The following is a 20,584-nucleotide window of genomic DNA, read 5'->3' on the forward strand; positions in this document are numbered from 1 at the left end:
TGACAGCCCTGGGCGAGGTTAGTGCTGGTGCAGATCAGGCACTTTCACAGGCAGAGGGAAGCTCTGCAGAAACGGCCCTGAATGCAAAGGGGCAAAGCTGCAGGCTAAAATCAGAGGCAAAAGGAGAGCCCAAACCGGGCTCTGTCTTAGGGCCTGCTGCACAGTTTTAACCCAAATCAGCTTACATGGGTCACAGGCATCAGCTCTGCAAGCTTCAGAACAAGACAGGAGTCAGAAAGAGCAAAGAAGCACAAGCCCCTAGACGTTACCTGAGCGGGTACTGCATTAGAAGGCCCAGGGTACACTAGAGACTTCTCCTGCTTCATGGCTTACACTGGTGATTGGATTTGCACCAACTAGAACCATTTCAAATCATGATAAATTACCCCTTATTTAGATTTGGTCCAATTAAATCAATGGAGCCAATTCCCAGCAGAGACAGGAATATTCTAGATGGAAGAAGCCTGCGCTATTAAAGAGAACTGCAGAGCCCAAGATGTTCCTTCCACCTCTTGCTTCCAGGAATGACTCCAAATCAGTTTTGTTTATTGTACTATTAGATCTTGAAAGGACAAACAGCTTGTTTAATGAGATTGCTTTTAAACCTTCCTTCTTTGCATAACACGCTATTTGAAATAGAGCCTGTAGCCAAAGCCAATGCCTCTCCACGACTAACACCCATTAATTCTACTTTAAAACAAGCTATAATATAAGCAGCAGCTGCTATCTTAACATAACAGGTCAAGATATGACCTAGGATTACACTTGATTTCAAGTGCTCCAGTGGAACAATTCCTTCTGTTTGAATGTACTATTTGTCCAAAACAAAAACTGCCAAGGAACATACTAGTTTCAACTAGATTTTATTACCAAAAAAAAAAAAAAAGGAGTTTTACAACACATACTTCGAAAATACTGAAAGATACAATTTTTTTGTTCAAATGATTCTTCATTTTATTTTTTTTTAAGAATTAAAAACCTGAAACATTTTCTTCTGCGTTCCAGAAAGACACAATGTTCTAGCTCACAAAAAGTAAAGCCTTAACTCCTAAAATGTCCTTTATGCTGAAAATAAACAGTACTACTCCTCCTGTAGAGATACTTTTCTGCTTCTCATAGTTGTTCATTTTTTGGTGACACATACGAGAACAAATTTTATTACGTGTTTAAAATTTAATGTTTTGCCCAAACAAAAGGCCACACGAGGCTACATGTATGTCAGAATCAAGTCAAGTACAGAGAAGATAATTTAGTGCTGAATAACAAACTAATTAATTTTACTGAGAAGCTATGATATACTCTGGTTACAATCAAGACAAGCAGGTCACTGAAAAGCACTGAAGAAATGTTGCACACCTTGAATAAGGACATTCACAGAGGGAAGCAGAGGAACTTTCATAACATGTATTATAAACTGTATTATTAACCGTTCAGTTTCCTCAGTGAAAAGGGCTCAATCAAAAATGCATTTGAGTCAATAGGCCTTTCTTCACTTTAAATTATGCCTAAGTTCACCTTATCTCCCTCATGCAGGCCAGGGCAAAAGGCATTTAAAAAGCAAACACGACAATTGCATTAGCCTACATAATTAGACACAATTTAGCCCAAAGTATAGAAACCAATTTAACACTGTTCCCAGGAGAAAAATGATTTGAACTGCTCTTTTTTTTTTTTTTCAAACTGGAACCATACCTGATCAACTTCAATCACAGCAGACTCTGAAATGGACACGACATGGAAAATACACCTTTTCAAAACCCTCATGCTAACAGGGGGAGATGGGGGGAGACACAATTATTTTTACCCCCTGTAGAGGCAACAGTTACAGAATTTTCAGAAGAAAAATAAAGCCTACGTGCCTGTATTAATATATTTTATTGAGCTCAAAAAGGAACTTTTAACTACACAGATATAAACAACACTAAGGTGTATCCAATCGAATGGTAGAGAAAATGGCTAGCAGGTATGTTATTCTTCATGGCACTGCTCTGGTGAGGAATCTTTTCCTCCCAAAGGCTGGAGACCAAAAATCCAGACCCTACGGAGGCAAGAAGGCTGATACTCTTATGCCTAGAGTTTCAGACTATGTCATGAATAATCTGTAATTCTAAGCAGTACTTCCATGCCAAACAATAGTCATATTTAATCTTATTTTTTACCATCTGAATGAGGTTCTATTCTTTAAGTAATAGCTTTTAAAGGCCACATTTTCACATGGAACATACAGAGACTAAAAAAAGAATGCAGAGAGCTCATGTGATCTATAGCTATACTAAACTTTCAAATCAATAGAGACATTTGCTTGGGTTTTCTAGGTATTCTTCATTAAAGAAATATATATTTAGTAAAATACATAAGCAGTTAATTTTAACCAGGTTGGGGGCTTGTTTCTTTGCTTGCTTTTTAGCAGAAGGCTTACACTACAGGTACATTGCCAAAAGGGAGCTTCAGAACATTCATTCATTCACGAGCCATTAGTGTACATCTGGGGTTGTTCAGTCATTCAGCCTTTAGCCCCCCAAAGCACTCGAGGAATAAGCTAATGGTCTATTAACACATGCCCTGGAATGTGCTCCTGCTTACTAACGGGAAATATGTCTTTATAATTCTTATATCTTCACAACCCTAGCTTAACAGAGTAGAATTCTTCCTACCATTTGGTAAGTGTTTTTGAAAACAGTATTTTCAATTAAGGCTAGTTGTCTTCAATCTGGTGCAACAGGTGGGATATTGCTATGTCCTTTCTGCGTCTGGACAGAAGAAAGGAGGAAGGGAAATAGCTGACTGCTTTCCATGATAGCTGGGCTCAGCCAAAGAAAAGCTCCACCATATGCCTGCATGCTGTACCAAATGTAGCTATGACTCCTAGGCCCTGATTCAGCTAAGCGCTCCACTTCAAACGCATGCTGGAGAAGAAGCCATGTTCTTCTCTGGAGAAAAAATATTCTTGGTAACTCTCTCCAGCTCAGTGTGAGAAGGTATTATCCCTAGCCCCTTATTTGAGTAGAGCCACAGCGGCTGGGGTTGTCTTCAGCATAGCTTCTCTGCACTCCTTCCCCGGCCAGAAGTGATTCCCTAGTCATTCCCTACATCTGTCATCGTTGAGATCTTCCTGGCTCTGTGGCAGAACAGAGAGGAAGAGACTCTAACCTGAAGCCAAAGCTTTTGCCTCTCTATGGGTCTATCACTGGCATGCCTGCTTGGAGGGAAAATCCCATTCCAAAATGGATGGAATTGAGTTTGTCCCTTAATGCCACATCCCCAGTAGAAAATAACCACTCCTAAAACACTTGTGAGAAATAACTTAGCTATTAGGGCCCACTCCCACGGCTTTTACTGCAAAGCACAAAGATTTTTGAAGGAAACGAGCACAGTTCACATTTACCAGGGAATTCCACTGCCAACAATTGCATTTGAATAGGATTAGATACATGTAGCACAATTATGCCAGTTGTATATATAGGGCTCAAGGATATCCAGAAGATAATGAATTGTTTTTCTGTAGTTCAGGGATAGAGGTCTGAATCTCCTTGATTTTCTGCCTGCACAGATACAGGCAGAACGCACAAAGCCAGTTAAAATCTTTTAGCCACCTTTTCTCTGCCTGTCCTCCCAGGCCCAGCAGGGGCCTACCTGGCTCACAGAGCAATCAAGAATAGCTGCAGGACTACATCAGAGTTGCCCTCAGTTTTCCATTGCTTTCTAGATGCACAGAATAGCTGGCACCTATAAGGGTTCCAGCCACACTGCCAACAGCTCCTCCCCATGTCATGGGTTTCGTGCTAAGCCCAATTTAGAAACTTTATACCATCTCTAAATCAGCCACAATGTTGTCTGAGCATTGCTGAGAGGCCTTCAGACAGCAGGGTAGGGGCATTTACAGGCCCCTTAAATCCCTTCAGCCTGAATGGTGTAGGAAAGTCTGAAAACTACATTTCTTCTTGATCTTCTCTAAATCCACCCTTCAAATTGAGCCTTCATGTTGTTCTAGGGGATGGTGCACATGCCAGTGCAGCAGCTGCGCATAAATCCCATTTCACTTCTGAGCCCTCTCCCATCTCTGCTTTGGGACTTAAGACCCACTTTTCACCTCTTAAGACCAACTTCCATCCAGTGGTGTGCAACGACCTTTCTTTCAATACAAATACACACAGTCTTAATGTTTTCCTGTGGAAGCCCAACATAAACGTGAAGGAAGAAATCCTGGCCCTGCTTACAATCAGTATGAGATCTTGCCCCTGGCTTTAGCGAGGTGCTAGAATGTCAGTGTTTGTAATCAAATCAAATCGGACTTAATTGACAGCAGTAATGGAGACTCAGCAGTTCTGGGATACAGGGTATTCTGGTTAAGTCACCTGCATGGGTAATTCAGGGGTTGCCTGGATGCCAAGTAAGACTTTCCTCAAGGCACAGGGGGAAAGAAAAAAGAGTAAAACCCTTGAAAACATCTGTTTGTTTCTGGTTTCTCTTGTCAGTCAGGCTTCTTGCCAGAAGCTCATTAAGGTAATTAAGGGGAGGAAAAAGTACATGATCATATTTATTATGTAGATGAAGAAAGAAGGACTGGGGGTTTTATGTTAAAAAAAGAGAGAGAAGTCTTGATACCTCTGCTTCTTGTAGGGTCCCATGGTTCAAGCACACCACGTCCGGACAGGTAATAGGAGAGCCACAACCTTCTTGAATTGCCAGCTGCATGTACTGTTTTAGGCACTAGAAAGAAGGAAAGAAAAAAAAAATGATGGAAAGTTACGGCCCACATGTTGGTAACACACAGATGCTAGAGATACTGCACAGCTACCACCTCTGCTTCCTTAATTGGCTGTCCTGAAGCTCCAGCACACAGAAAACATCAATTATTACAAGTATGAACGCTACAAACCATTACACTGGAAAGAATGCAACAAAGGATAATTAATTATGTATGACTTCATCTGCCAAGCATTGCGTTTACCCAAGTCAGCAAGTCAGATCCATTAGCGCTAACATCTAGACTCCACTAAACCAGGGTTGGGGGATGGGGTGGGGCTTTCATCCTAATTAAACAGGCTTTGCTCCTTCGTCTGTTTTGTTTTTCCTTCCGTGTTCTTAATTTTAAGACCCTCAGCTAGTAGTAGTCTCTGTTATAGGAGACCTCAGTTACAAGGAGAAGACTACTGTTCTCAGCTGCATAGAAGGGGGAGGGGGCTTATACTCTGGCTAGAAGGTTAACCTGCTCTAGAAGGTGTGAAACGATCAGTTCCCCCCTCCCCTTGCAAGTCCTCCCAAAGAGATCAGGTAATTTCCACGATTTACCATCACCCTCTGGTCTACTGAGTGACAGTTCAAAGTCCGTTTGCAGCGTGGAGACCTGCTTATGAATGTTTCCAGGTTGTTTCATTACACAAGAATGGCAGGCCTTTCCTCCTCCCCTTATATTTTACTTGGCCTGCGGTTTCAAATATCTTCAATTTGGATTTCAGGGAGCCATAACTCCTGCCTATTTCACACACTTCATACAGTCTTCAATAAAACCAAACTGGCAGAAAACTGCTGTAACAGACTACAGAACAGTACTCTTAAGTTTTCATCTCAAAACTACACAGGTAAGTAAGCAAGCTGACTTCCAATTAAAAAATAACCAATAGCCTGGTCCAAAAAAATGAGAAAACATACAGCAAACTGCAAATCACTGCTAACAAAATAACAAGACACGGATTTCCGGCAGATTTTGGTATCAGCTTGCATAGTTTATCTTAAATGAAAAACAACATATTTTATGAGCAGCAAAACTAATGAAGCTTTGTTCCCTGCAGACTTGTATAGCACATCCATGTGGTATACCTCTCCTCCTCAGCACTGCAAGCCTCTCCCCCTACCACCCTCGCACCCTTTCCATCATCCACCTTCCATCTCTGAGGACAGCTAGTGGGTTGAGCACTACCTGACCATCCCTCGTTAGGGCGGCTAATTTAGGTTTCCCTTGCTAGTCATCTGTCAATTTTCTAGAAATATGTAAAAGTGTAAGGTCTTTGAGACCTCTGCCTGTCTGCCTGCCTGGAGCGTCAGCCCTGGTAAAGCCCCGGGACACTTCACAGTTTTTCCAATATTCATAGATATGTAACATTCAAGCCTACATTAGTCCTCATTTGTATTTTTATTGGAAAGCTGTTGGCCTCTTAAATGTCAGCCTACTTAGGAGTTTTCCAAAAGGAAATGAGATTTCCTTATTATTCTGTCTGCCTTTCCATTGAAATGTCAAAGTTCACACCTTTTTGGTTGATTCTGATGAACTATGTAGAGAAATTACTTCAAAGCAAGTAGAACCTGTTTAACATTGGCATTTTAAATGAATTTACTTTTGATTTGTAAATATCTGTAGCATAATTATTTAGAATTTTGTATAACCTTAATGGTAAGCTTTAAACATTTAGATCATTAAGCACTTATGGATTCTGATCCAACACATGCCCCTGTAAGAAAGCAGCAGAGCAGGCTGTAAAGAGATGCTGCAAGTAGTATGTGGGAGGTAGGGGAAGGTATCCACAAGCAAAGAGCCAAAAACAAGCCTGTCATTAACTGAAGGTGCTATTAGCTACCCAGGGAAAGTCAGCCCGGGTTTAACCAGGAGCTATTCCTTTATTATCCAAAAGAATTCAATACCCTGTCCATTCCCTTGCCAACCTCCCCCCCTAAGGCATCCAGGCAGGGCACTATAAAAAGCCGGTTCGATCACTGGATCAGATCACCCCACTACGGTACACAGTTCCTGTGCAGAGCAGTATGCACAAACAGGGACAACACCCTGGCAGTGACCAGAAGATATCCTAGAGACACCGAAGCTACCAGGGCCCTGCAATGTCTGCATCAAGTGCTGAGCCCCTGCTCAAATTTGCTCCCTGGTTTGTGCCAGCAGCCACCAGGACTGACACCAACTGAAAATGCTGCCCTCCAGTTCCTGTCCCCAAAGCCCACGTGCATTGTGGCATGCTGGATACGTTTCTTAGGTACGTGGGTGATGCTACAGCACACGCTCCTTGCATCTCGCTCCTGCCACTCAGGGGAGACCTGGTTATTTTCTGGGTCAAGTCTCACAGCGGCATTTAGGGAAGAGGAATGTTCCCCTCTAAAGCATTTGGCTTGCCTTAATTTGTCAGCAAGCATAGGAGAACAATCTTTTACTCTTAGTAAGATCCTGGCTTCCATCTCTTCTGGGGCGCTGGCTGATATTTAGTAATTTGTTCTGACAGGATGATGCAGCGGACTCGTATTCTGGGGGCAGCTCAGGTCAACCCGTCACCGAGCGAGGACAAAGCCTGAGAAGTTACTGCAGGCCCAGCAGCAGCCCAAAGGCTTGTTCTTAATTTAGACTCCTAGGACAGAAGCTCAGAGCACTGACAATTATCCTTCCACGGAAGGACGGGCATGAAGCTTTCAAGTAGCTTCTATCCACAGTATAGATTTTGAATTTAATTTCTATATACACTATCTAAACCATTAGGGTTACCAAGCCAGAAGAGCAGAGGTTTCTGAGCGTTGCTAATGAATCTGGATTCTCTTCGTCTTCAAGCCCATCGCTTAGCTGTAGGGGAAGCTAGCAAAAAGAGGCTTCTGCTATAGTTTTAGAGGGTGCTGCGCTTTTAGGGGATGAGTTGGAGAGATTTCATAACAGGCCTCTGCAGCTCCATGGATCTTCAAATGTTTCACAGAAAATATCCACATTAAATAGTTTCTATAGATATTAAATATTTTGCCTTGATTTTCTGGCCTTGGAAAAGAGGATTTTGGGTGCAATTCAAGAAGGCGGTGAAAGGATTTAAAGGTGCTGGGAACCCTGAAGGAAGCATTTAGCATTTATCACTGAAGGATTAAGCTTTTTACCTAGGTCCTCATCTAAGTTTGTACATGAAGTAAGAATTGAACTTCTTGCCCCCCCCCAAGTTAGTAGCAAAGAAGAGATGGTTGAAAACTACTAAAATTTTAAAATACATCTTCACTTTAAACAACAAGACTGTTTTTAGAGAGGTTTTATCATTATTATTTACAGCTCAGCTGCTAATTTAGCATCTTACTTGAAAAGTGGCAAAGAAAAGTAGCTGAAGAGATATACAAGCTGTAAATGTGAAGTAATGAGGATTCAGTGATGATGAATACATGATACATTTTCTCAGCAGTATGTTCTCCTACACTATGGAGAAGAATACATTATATAGATATAAAACGGTAAGATTTTTAGTGCTTTTTGTATGCAAAATTTAACAATATCCTAGTTAGAAGAGCTACGCGCATACTACATTTGCTATTTACTTGGTCTACAAAATGAAGGTAAGATCAAGGAAGTCAACCCTCTGCAACATTAGAGTTCCTTTAACGGATCTTATTCTGAGCACCCAAGAAGTCACCAGTTCTCAGCATCCGTGCGATCCACACCCCTACCCGCAAGCACCTTCTGGCAGTGGATTATGGATTCACAAGCACAGGGAGCAGTCGGTGGCTGGGGCAGCTGCAGCACAGGACCTGTGGCTGACAGAGAGCTGTACTGCTGCTGCGCTGTCCACGGCCAGAGCAAGTCACCTGTAGCTACCTTTCTACTAGAAAAGCAAGGTTTCCAGGAAAGCTTCATTAGTTGTGGCAGAGTGGTTGAGGCATAAGGCTAAAAATACACTGAGGCCTCACTAAACAGGTTTGGATCCTGCTGACCACAGATAAACCAAAGGAATTTTAACTCCCAAACCTGCAAATGCACTTTAATCAATTTGCGTTCTTCTTGATTCAGATTTTACCCACCAAGCAACTATACCATGTACATATTTGTTTGTATTCTATGTATGACACAAAATAAAATCCTGATGCAATTATGGAAGAAGGATCGATTTAAATGGACAATATAATTTCACCAGAAAAAGCCAACGTATCAAACAGAAGGTCTTGAGGCTAATTTAACTTCATCAAGCAAGTTTTGCTCCTGTAGGACTACTGTCCGCTTCAGTGGAAACAGTACTATGAATAATTTGACCACCTCATCTGAGATTCAGAATGCATAATGAGACCTCTTTCAAATAGTTTGCTCTCTAAGAATAATTTTGGCAAGAATTTCTTTTTTCCCCCCTCGCTGTGTTTTTGTCTTTCAGTCCATCACCTTCCCCAGTTTAAAGAAATAAGATTAATATCCATTTACCTACTTCACAAAATGCTACTCTGGAACAGTTAGGAAATTAAGGCCTGTAAAGTACTTGGATGAAATTATTACAGCACATGCAACATATCTGCAAGTATTTTTACCTTACAGGACTTGTACAAGAGATTAAATTTTAGCCAAGTATTTCTATATGCCCCAAGTACACATTCCCCTCCTGGAACTAAAAAACTGTAGAAAGTATACATCATAACAAGAGAAAATAACCTTGGAAAAAAAAAAAAAAACACTGAAAAGCCCAGTCCAGCAATATACAAAGTAATAATAAGAATTCCTTTTTCAGTAATAAAACACTTTCCGTAAGCTTCAAGAGTGTTTGCTCTGGTCACCTGTAAACTCTAGGAATATAAAATTCTGTTTAGGCTACTTATAGATTCTTCATTTCAACACTTCTCCCACAGGCTGTTGTAGCTTTACTTTTTTTTTTTTTTCTCCCAAAGCATATTGTATGGAAGGGATTTCTAAAGTACTGACCAGAAAACAGAAGTCTGTTTGGCAACGTATTTAATCTGCAAAGTGACCATAACACTTCTGCATTTTAACTTAGGAATTAGTTCAAAGTATAACTTAAGCATTATGTTGCTCGGTAATGATGTGACAAACGCGCTATATCCCTCTCACTGCAAAACTGCAAAGTCTTATGTTTTTATTCAAAACCATTTTCAGATAACCGCCTCTGTACTAGAGACAAAAGACAAATCTCAATCATGCCTATATACTGCTTTTTCCAGTTATGTTGACATGTTCCATTACCTTGCTCTTCTCCCATCTGTAGGCAGCTGTTCAGCTTTCTAAATGCAACCTCACTGGTTTGAATATAAAAGCGTAAAAGGAAACCACATATGTGACATGACAAAATTGAACAGGTAGCTTAAGAGAGATGCAGGGATGGCTAAGACGAAAGAAATTGAAAGGTCTGGCCTGCTTTCCTGTCAAATGCTACAAATATTGCAGCTGACCTCCGTGCAGCAGTTGATACAGAAATCGTAACACTTTTTTCCTTTAATTAAACATCATGATTACTGTGAAAAAGGTGAAAAAAGAATTTACAATATTCCCTAAGCAATCTTAGAGCATGATCCACATTAAACTAGAAAAAGCAAGAAATGAATGATGGTACCCTGCCAAAAGAAAAAAGATTTTCCAATTAATGTATAACTTGAAGAAATTTTCAATTTCAGAAGATTTACGAAAATCTCACATTTCCATTTTAATATCTGCAAGACTGATTTAAAACGTTAAATGTTTAAAACATATTTCTCTTCAATATTTAGGCCTTCAACATTTTATAGGTTTTGAGTTTTGAGTATTTTAGCCTTGGCCTTTTCGCAATCTCAAAATTTGAGGGGTAGGGGAAGACTATATAGAGAGAAAAGACAATTTTTCTATTGGCACTTCAGAGGCCATGTGTATATCTCATCTTAGGATTCAGAAAAGATCAACATGTAGACCTTTAGTTTTCATTTGGGTCCTCTGTTTGTGCAGCATTCATGTATTTTTCATTTAACAAGAAATAGCTCTCGTTTCTTTCTTACCATTTACAAATGTCACCTATTCTTCAGCGCACACACATGACAATACACACTTTATTATGTGGTATTAGTGACTTCATGGGACTGTTATTGTCAGAACTTTAAATATTCACACAGTCGTGACATCTGTGCTCTTGTATGTGCAATCTATAAAGACCAGTCACTTTCAATGTGTGGCATATGAACTCCTAAAATCTCCCAAGTATTTCTCAACAGGTCTTAAAAAGAGAGAAATCAAGCCTATTTTCAGTTGGCTTAAGTTGTCTTGGAGGCATATGCATATCACTTGAGAAAAAATTGTGCGCTTTGCCAATTGAAGAAGTTAAAAAAAATGCACCACAGAAATAACCATTTATGAATTTGTTAGCGATAAACTTAGGATAGGCATGGTTTAAAGCAAAAACTAAAAATCCAATAAAGCACATATTTGTATCGCTTAATCTACATTTTCAACTGTTAAGGACAAGACGTAGTGATAAATGAAGTCACCTTCAAAAGCATAGTATATCAGGCCGCATAAGAGTCTTACTGAGAGAGATGCTTAGAAGAAAGTGAAAAAATGCCCTTTTAGCCCCAAATGCGATATTGGCATTTTTTAGCTAAGTAGAAGGGGAGGAGACACATGAGTGACAAGCATTTTATTTTGTCCTGACCAAGTGACAGCATCAGCAAGGCAACATGACAATGGACCAGAACATAGTTCCCTCCTGTTCCTCTACAAACCTTTAAAAAAAAATTTTTTTTAAGGGAAGCTTTCAAGTATGTCAGAAAAATACACTGTGATCAGCTTTGTCTCATCAGATCTAGCTCTCGTGCCGCTAGACTCTGCTCAGATACACGCCCTAAAACTAATTTACACATGGCCTTGTAATCTATGCCATGAAGTAGTACCACAGCCATTAAGACCATGGAAACTCACTACTCCAAAAGCAAACCAGCTATGAATATACGGCCATGAGGCCTGTCACTGGGCTGGCTCCGCAACTGCTGTACTCTGAGGCATTGACAGCTATTTCACATCTGCTTCTTCATGAGTAAAACGCAGATGACGTCTGCTTCACAGAGGCAGTGCTGTCATGAGACATCTTGGTAGCCTCTTCCTCACCTGTCTTCCCCATGGTTCCCTCCTTCAGCCACCACCCCCATGCTGCCACCTCTGCTCACTTCAAAGGCATGCAGCCCTTCTTCCTGAGGAGGAGCAGGCAACAAAAGGCAGCGGGTACAGCGGTGCCCTTTTGGTACCCCTGCCGACTCTGCCCGTGGTGTGACTCTGTCCAGAAATGCACGCAAGAAGTTCTTAAACCGTGTAAAATACTATAAAACTGCTATGGGTTCGGTGCCAATATTAGCAGAGGTGGGCATTTTCTTTCTTATGACTTTAAAATAAAGCTATTCTGAGATATTTCAAAAGTCAAGCTGGGAAAAAAAAATCCAGAATGTCAGAACTTGACAGCTTGGTACCTGTGGGTGGAAATGGAAAACAATCTGAGGTGAGCTTTATATAAAGTAAGTGGGGCATTGCAGCACAACGGCGATTTCGGAATAGGAGAAGGCAGTGTTCAGCCGCAAACACATGCAGGTGTCTGCTCAGATGGGGAAAAGAGGCGGGAGAGGAAGAGGAGACCGAATTATTTCTTGAAAAAGAGCACAAATAAAAAAAAATAAAAAGAGCTGCCAAAAGCAAGTGTTCCACAGATGAGAGCAAATCCAAATTTTCCCTTACTCATAAGTTTTATTGGAGTATGCATACACATTTGTTCCATTTAGCAGACATCCCACACTCTGTGTGATCCACCTCCCCCTTGTCTTTGATCTCCTCTGCTCTGAGGCTTTTCTTTCCATACTTTTTGCCGATGATGCTGATCTTTCACATCACTGTCTCCGGTTCAGCCAGTGCTTTTCTGCAAAAGCAGTCTGAGGCTTCACAGCGCTATGGACAATATGTGAACATCTGTGAACTATGGACAAAATATGAACAATGTTTTGCCATCCAAAGAAGGAGGGAGGGCAGGACACAGCTGCTCTAAAAGGAATAAAGAAAGAAAAGGAGCTTTGGAAGGTCCTGCTGGAGAAGTGCAACATGGAAATTACTATGGCTAGGAGGGTTTTCCCTTCCCCTCCTGCAAAAGTAGCTGTCCCAGGGCCCTGGCCTAGCCAAGCAGGTGGCTGCTGGGGGCAGCAGGCTGTCAAGAGCAGCAAGAGTCTTCTTCACTGATGTCCAGCCCTGGCCCTGCTGTCACACACATAGCTACAGCAGAAAATCTTGTTCTCCCAGACCTTTGAAACTAGCAGCAATGCATACAGCGTTTTATAAACCAGAGGTATTTCAGCTGCTTTGAGCAGAGTCTTGCATCCTAGTGAAGAGAATAACTAAAACACCTTTGTCAGAAATGGAAAGATCACTAATTATTGCACACTTCAGTGGCATTCAGAACGAGGGAAGAAACCAAGGTCTGAAGGAAGACAAAGCAGAATTCTTCTAGGCCTCTGCCTCAAGGAGTCTCTCATAAAATGTTTAAATCCAGCTCCCATTTAAAGAAAAAAACTTTTCAGTTTGAAATTGTTTGATGCATTGATTTTTTTAAAACAAAAAAATCTAGAAAAGCTCTGAACCAGACATTTTAGTTCAAAAACCACTTTTTAAAACTTCCTGGCTGCAATGAGTTGAAGGAAAAAAAAAAATCATTTCATCTTCTCTTGATTGATTCCCTCTCTCTGAATTTTTTAGAACTGCCAGCAAACAAAAAAAAAGTCATTAAAAAATAAAATTTGGTCATAAAACTCTACTTTCAGAATATTTAGAACAGCACAGAAGCTACCTGTGCTTCTATTCAGATTTAAACATTGGCTTTTCCTTTTAAGGTTGCATGAAGTTTAATCTCATTTAGACTAGATTGTGCGCACCAGTAACGACAAACAGGTGGATCATCATTAAATTTGTTTTGCACATTTTGTAACTCAGTTACCACATACACTTCTCAGAAATACAAGACCTGACAAAGAATGAGCTTGGAGAAAGAAAAAAAAAATGAATCATGCTAATGCTGCACGAACATGCACCAACAACGCAGAAGCAAATACATAAAATCATCTTTTTTTTTTCATTGTTTGTTATACGTTGTCTTAGGCAGCTCAAACCACGTTCCAGTAAATAACACACAATATGCATATAAGCTGTTGCTTGACACTAATAGCAGCAATACCATTTATTGTTCATCTGGCTCACGTCAGGAACCTGAAATACCTAGGAAGAGAGGGGGAAAAAAGAGCAAAGACAAAACAGAACAGAACTGGCATGTGAGGGAGAGGCTGACGCTGGCATGCTGTCACATTTATTGACCCACAAAACCACGTTCTCCGTAACAGCACTGCACCCGTTTCATCCTGTCAGCTCTTCCACCAGGACAATCCTACCGGACCTGGAAAAACTGCACCTTGCTTTGTGCTTACAGGCTACAGACTCTCCCTGTGTTTTCTGTAAGGCCCTCAATGGCCCCAGACGTTGTTTACAGCGAATCCTGTACTCCTCACTACTGCTTCCATAAGGTATTTTATAGTGTTCCAGCTACCAGGACTTTTCTAGCATGAGGAAGGGAGGTTTATGTGATCATACCGCTCATCAGGTCTCCCAGCTGCTTTCCAGTTTCAGCCAGGTTTTGGAAAGGCAGGAGTCTCCAAGATGCATGCTTTCCTACCAGTTCAAGAGCACTAAAGCCCAGGCAAAGAAGAGAGACTCCAAGCAGTGCCCCCACCAACGCAAGGCAGGGAGGAGCCGGTGGGTCCACTCCCAGCAGCAGCGCCTCACTCCTCGTTCCTGGCTTTTGCCCAAGGAAGGGGCAGCAAGCGATGTCTGGGAGACTAGAGAGGGAGTATAGGAACAAAGGACACAAATATATGGGAAATCTGACATAGTTCCACCATGAGAAGCTAGACTGGGCAAGCATCTGTTTTCTTCAGTCTTTTTACCATGACAGAATAACTTTCTGTACCTCTGAGTTTTACGCAGTTTAATGTGACAATTCCATAATACTCTTTCCCTGCACAAGCACTTGGCCCACATATAAATACATGAGGTGTTGCAGAGTTTTACTGATGCTTATCCACAAGCAGCTTCTCTACATCAGACAGAGGAAAGGCCACTTTCAGGTCCAATACTGAGTATCCCCACAGGGCTACAGATGGGACCTTTATAGCACTGGGAAGAACAAACTGCCAACTTGTCCCTATACTTGAGGACAAATAGTTTTAGACGCAGAACTGCTCATTTGTATTAAATTACTCCTCTGGGCTCAATGTATTTGGATATTTGGTAATTAAGAGTTTGCTTGTTTGGGAGGCAAACAACCTCCCAATCACATTTTTCCAAGACATCTAAAAACTATCTAAGAGTAGGTCTGCTTACTATATATGGTTCAATTAGCCTGCCATAGCCAAAGCAGAGGCCTCTGACACCTAGAAATTATAAGTGTATTAATCAGAATATAATTCCTATTAATTTGCGTTGGATATAGACACAAGTGTTCTAAAATACCGTATCTTGTAACACTGTCAGGACATAGCTAAACACAGTGTATGATCATTTTACACATGTATGTGAGCAACGTGACAACCAAAGGGTAAAGACTTGTGTTGCTGAACATCGGAGGCACCCAAGGAACAAAAAGTTTCAAGACAAGATAAGCACAGGGGATTGCAAATAGGAAGGACATCCTGCCAAATACGCAAGAAGCATGACTGGCGAGACAAGCAGAAAAAACAAGATAAGCTGTATCAGGAACAGATGAGACCCCCTTTCCGGGAATGAGGCAAGTAGCATAAAAACATGAGCCATAAGCAGCAATTGGAGAAAAAAGATGGCAAGCTGGCTTTGCTCCCCCTTCTCTCATAGAGGAGCCTGCAGGACCAATGGCCTTGGCCTCAGCTTCCGCAACCAAAAACCACCACGGGCTGCAACCATCAGTGCTCTATGCTCACTGCTAATCTACAATGTAAGGGTTAAAGACTACCAGTTTTGCATATGTAGTGGCAATGATTAATATTGTGCAAGAACTAATCACTAGCACAAAGTGTGCTGCTAATGAATGAATTCAGTAGCTTGGTTTTAAAGTTTGAAACTGGCATGATCTGTCAGTCTTCCAAACATGCCCATCACAGCAATCTTGAGCCCCGTAACTGAAGCATAGGTAGGTGTTCAGTTACAGCAATGTGCACCACCTCGTGGCACTCCAGAAAGGTTTTACGGGTACAGGAAATGCCTGAATAATATGAAGTGCAGTTATCCAAAATTTCTGCAGACAAAGTATACCTCACAGCATCCCTGTACCGTCCTCTTCAGAAACACTAGATTCAGTTGTACTTCCCTTTGAACCTAACATAATCCAAACTCAGTGAAAGCATTAGAGTCATTTCCAGATTCTTCGGATGTGCAAATATGTGCTTTATCTCACATTCTGTGGAGCCTTATGCCAACAGCAACAAATGCTGCAGAAATGCCAGGCTGATATCTCTTCAGACTTAATCGGGCTACCAAATGAGATGGCAAGCGTGTTCTGCAAAGCCACCTGATTTTTCTTCTCTCAACAAAGAGAGTAAAGATGTTTATAGCTAGCTGAAAAAAATCTTGCATTAATATCAACATTCCACCAAAAGGCAAATATATACAAACTTAAATGCAGTTTACTTACTTTGGCTAGAATACAGCTTTTATGAGGTATAATGTTTATTACAAGAGTTTCTAAGCTGAAAAAATATCTGTACACAATTCTAACTCATTTAAATTCCTTGATTTTATAAGCTACAAGTGAAGAGGAGATATTCCCCACAGTATACCCAAATAGTACCAATTTCCAATTATCCCCACAGTCAGAAACGCTGTAGTGAAAACCAATCATAGGTGCAGAATCCACTGTTAATGGTTAGCATACAAAAACAGACCTCACATGTCTGTGGCAGAACAAAACTTAAACAAAATTAATGGTTTCACCTTAGCAGAGCAGAACACACAATGTCCACGTCAGGCCCCTTACTATTTCAAATTTAATACTGCTCTTGGCGCTATATAATTAGCCTTAATGATAAAAAAATAAAGATCAGCTACTCAAGCTGAAAGCAGTGCTAGCTCAAAAACTAACATGCACTTCATCCTGTAGCTCAGGATTGAGCTATCGCCCCAGTAACCATCTTAAGGGCAGTGTGAAGGTAACTAAAAGCCCTGGAACGAGTAGGATCCGGGAAGTCACAGCACTGCATACCAGCACAGCTACTGCGGGCTGTGCCCCGAGCCGTCCCCCGTGCAAGCTCTGGCGCAGAGGGACTCTGCAGCTAGATGCTTCCACCACTGTGCTGCAACATGCAGCTCTTTGGACACTGCCCAAAGCTACCAGTGACAGGCTAGTGCAACTCACAGTGCCTCCCAGAAGTTGCTCTGCGTTCAAGATGGAAAGGCATACATGCAGATTAAAAGTTTCCAGAGCTTCCCTCATTACAGGATGTGAGAACTTCCTATCTCTCTCACATTAGCACAGACACATGCACTGGGAGGATGTTCAGATGCAGATCGTCAACCAGACATGTGCTACAGGTGCCAGCTGACCTTCCTCTCTTCTCTATCTTGTTTTTAAGAGTGCCTCGTATTCCTCTTTCTCTTCAAAAGACTGCCACAAAACGTCTTGGTGCTTTTCGAGGCCCACAACCTGCAGAGAAGCTCACTGAGCCTTGGTGTCACACAGTACAGCGCTTTTTCGTGGGCGCTGAGGAACTGCAGGGAGCCGAGACGGGCTAGAAGCTGTGCAGCTGCCAGCCCACCGGTATTCACATCCATCTCAGCATACGTGGCAAGCTACAGGAAAGGAAGCAGGAAAAGGACAGAGTGCACGGTGCAGGCAGTGACTCAGCCCTCCGGCCAACCTCAGGCACCAGCAGTCTCAGAAACAAGGAGACAGAGGCTTCTTGACGCCAAAAGCCTGACGAAGAAGGAAGTGTTTCTTTCCTACCCGTCCCTGAGATCATGCCCAGGCAAGGCACTTGCAGAACAAGCTGGAAGCGTTTGTGAAAGAGAAGTGAGCAGGCAACAATAGCCACATAAAGGGTGGACGCTGAGCATAAGCACAGCCAGGATATAGTAAGCTCACTAACATAAGTGGAGCATGTCTAAACACATCTCCCAGCTGCATTCAGCAATTGCCTATGGCTGGCTCTAGGCATGGACAAAGCCAGCAAAGATCAGAGAGAAAACAACTGTGGCTGTACTTTCCACATCACCAACGTCACAGCACTAGAAAGCCAAGCGTGCAGCTGATGGTCTTCCCGACACTGCACAGGGCCAGTGTGTACATATGGGGTAGCAGCTACAGCACCAACACGGGACAGGTAGGGACAGCAATCCTGCCTAGCCATCACTGCTGTCTCCCTTTAGCTGCTGCCCAGGAAGAGCAGAGAGGCCAGCTCTGCGTGGCACAGTCTTCAGCAGTCCTCCTCCCTTCCCCAGAGGGAAAAGGATTCCTCTGCCCAGCTAACACTGAGATTAAAGTAACGCGCTATTAATGACACTAAACGAGAGTCACCGAACTCTTGGATAACAGTGAGACTACTTTAAATGTATTAACATTATCAAATTAAAGCTGTTAATCTTATACACACCTTTTAGGCATGTTCTCTTAAAAATTAAGCACGTTACAAACTAACGAGGTGAAAATGTTTTGTGGAAGCTGGCATGGAAAAGACACTTCATGAAGTTCAAATAAAAAATCCATACTAATCAATCTTATCCTAGTTTTTTGAAAAACATTGCTAGATTCCTATCACATTTAAACTGCACTAAATTCAGAGTAAGTGAAGTTTGACACAAGCCAGCTTAACAAACACCAGATTTCTTCCAAAAATTCAAACAATCAAGCACAGAACTTAAAAATACTTGTTTGAAGCTTATCCACTTTTTTTTTTTTAAATAAAGCCAAATACATTTATTATGGGATAAAAAAAATCCTACCTCCCTCCAAGGCTTCTAACCTGCTTCCAATATCCATTACTCAGGGATGCCAAGTCACTATGGCCAAGTAAACTGGGTCCATGTTGACAAAGAAGCCAATAGAGTATTAATGTCTTTTATCAGTTCACTCACTCACTTCCTCATTCCTACCAGCTTTATTTGATCTGAATTTGCAAGGAGAAAAGTCATCACTGTTATCTACAGGCAATGCATGACCTTGACAATGTCTCTGCAGCATAGACTGTGTTTAAATAGGTCAAGGTTCATTTTTGTTTAGAATTATATAGAAGAGTTAAAAGAAAAAAAAAAAAAAAGGTCTCTGACCACTCAGAAAATGCTAATAGGGAAACAAAATCCCACAGTCATCCTATGACGTTACACAATTTCGCTTTAGAAAAAATAAATATTGTGATTGCTTATGGGCTATGTATGTTCTCTGGCAGTCTTAAAATGCATCTTTTTCCCTCAGACATTTACCACTGGGATTTATTATTATTTGTTACGGGAACTTCTGTTAGACTTACAAATTGCTGAAAGCAGAGTGACAGAATTCTTTTAAATAAGACAAGACAGATTAGCACTAAATGTTCTTTAGAAAAGCATCCTCTATCAGCATGGATAACACACAATTCTAGCAGGGGATGAGCAACACCATCTCACAGGTCTCTCTCCTTTCACTCTGTTCCTATAACCTAAAGGCACTGTTGGATCTTACCGATGTGCAAAAGATGCAGCTGCATTCTTGAAGAGTGGTCATCTTATCCAGAGAATATTCACAGAGACACAGCTTGCAAGTGAGCAGGGGCTCCAGAGCTAACTCGCCAGCTTTTGACTCGTCAGCTGTCATGGTGTGAGGGTAAGCCTTCCCAGCAGAGCCCATCTGCTCATTAATGGTCCACTCAACCTGAAAAAAGAAATCAACAGCTGAAACTTCTCCTGAGCCGTATAGTGATTTCATTGATCTGAGAGCTTCCAGCTCAGCACCTGCACACCCAAATGTACTACTTTGGGCTTTCTTGGTAAATTTTAAATGGTTTGAAGCGTGAGACTGGCACCAAGATGCCAACCTAGGTCAATTCTCAGAGAATATTTAACTCACTGGCACAAAGCACATCAGTCAGACCATTTCTCAAATTAAGAATAATAATAATAATACAGAAAACAGAATTCACACAGATGACACGCTACCAGTGTTGTATGCAACAGTGTTATATGCAACATCAAAGTCCTCGGAGCAGGGATATTACTTGAGCTAACGAACTATTAGTGAAAAAAAATTGCATAGCTATATCTATGTGCGTGACCTAGGATAAGATTGAAGTCATCCTCTTCCCAAATGAGCATCACTCTCCCCTCTGCACTGACTTAGAGTCATACCTCTCCCACCTCTATAAATCCTTTGGTCTTTGCTGCACCTGCACAGTTTCAATGGGTGTCTTCACCCTCACTTCACATTCAGCCTGCAGCTAAGGAGCTCTCCTGGGCAGTGCAAGGCCATGGCAAGCACAGACTGTGGGCCTCCCAGTCCCTAAGCAAGTACTCCAAACATTTAACCTGTTATACATAAGTAGTAGGTACCACTAGCTACATCTTCTCTATTAGTTGTGATTGAGACAGTGAGTTAGCAGTTCATCTTGAGAGAATGGAAGCAAAGGTACCTAAACACAGGAGATTGCCCATCCTACTTCTGTGTGGGGTAGGAACTTAAATCCAGAAGAGTAAGCATATTTCACATATATTCCTCTCTTCTAATTCTCTTTTTTGTTGTTGTTGTTTTCTGACTGAAGCATTCAAAAACACTGCACCATAACCATAAAAAGTTTCAAGATCCTCATTCTCACCCAGTAACACTGAAATAGAAATTAAAAGAGAACATTCTCATGCTTAAGCTGA

At 41.5% G+C, this 20,584-nt stretch overlaps 1 protein-coding gene across 8 annotated transcripts in view; it reads right to left on the bottom strand.

The window, feature by feature from the left end:
- RNF144B (ring finger protein 144B) overlaps nt 1–20,584 on the bottom strand; it is a 99,502-nt gene that overhangs the window by 22,700 nt on the left and 56,218 nt on the right. For 7 of the 8 annotated variants that reach the window (XR_011139038.1, XR_011139036.1, XR_011139037.1 and 4 more), the window contains 2 exons: nt 19,407–19,595; nt 4,606–4,710 (listed from right to left, as the gene is read on the bottom strand). Coding sequence is in view for 5 of the 8 variants with exons in the window: in XM_068931701.1 (XP_068787802.1) it covers nt 4,606–4,710; nt 19,407–19,595 (294 nt within the window). In the remaining 3 variants the exon portion in view is untranslated. Of the gene's footprint in view, nt 1–4,605; nt 4,711–19,406; nt 19,596–20,349; nt 20,371–20,584 lie in introns of those variants that run through there. The other variant, XM_068931705.1, reaches the window with a different exon arrangement.

This window comes from Struthio camelus, chromosome 2 (assembly GCF_040807025.1).
Source record: "Struthio camelus isolate bStrCam1 chromosome 2, bStrCam1.hap1, whole genome shotgun sequence".
In the NCBI taxonomy this organism is placed as follows: domain Eukaryota; kingdom Metazoa; phylum Chordata; class Aves; order Struthioniformes; family Struthionidae; genus Struthio; species Struthio camelus.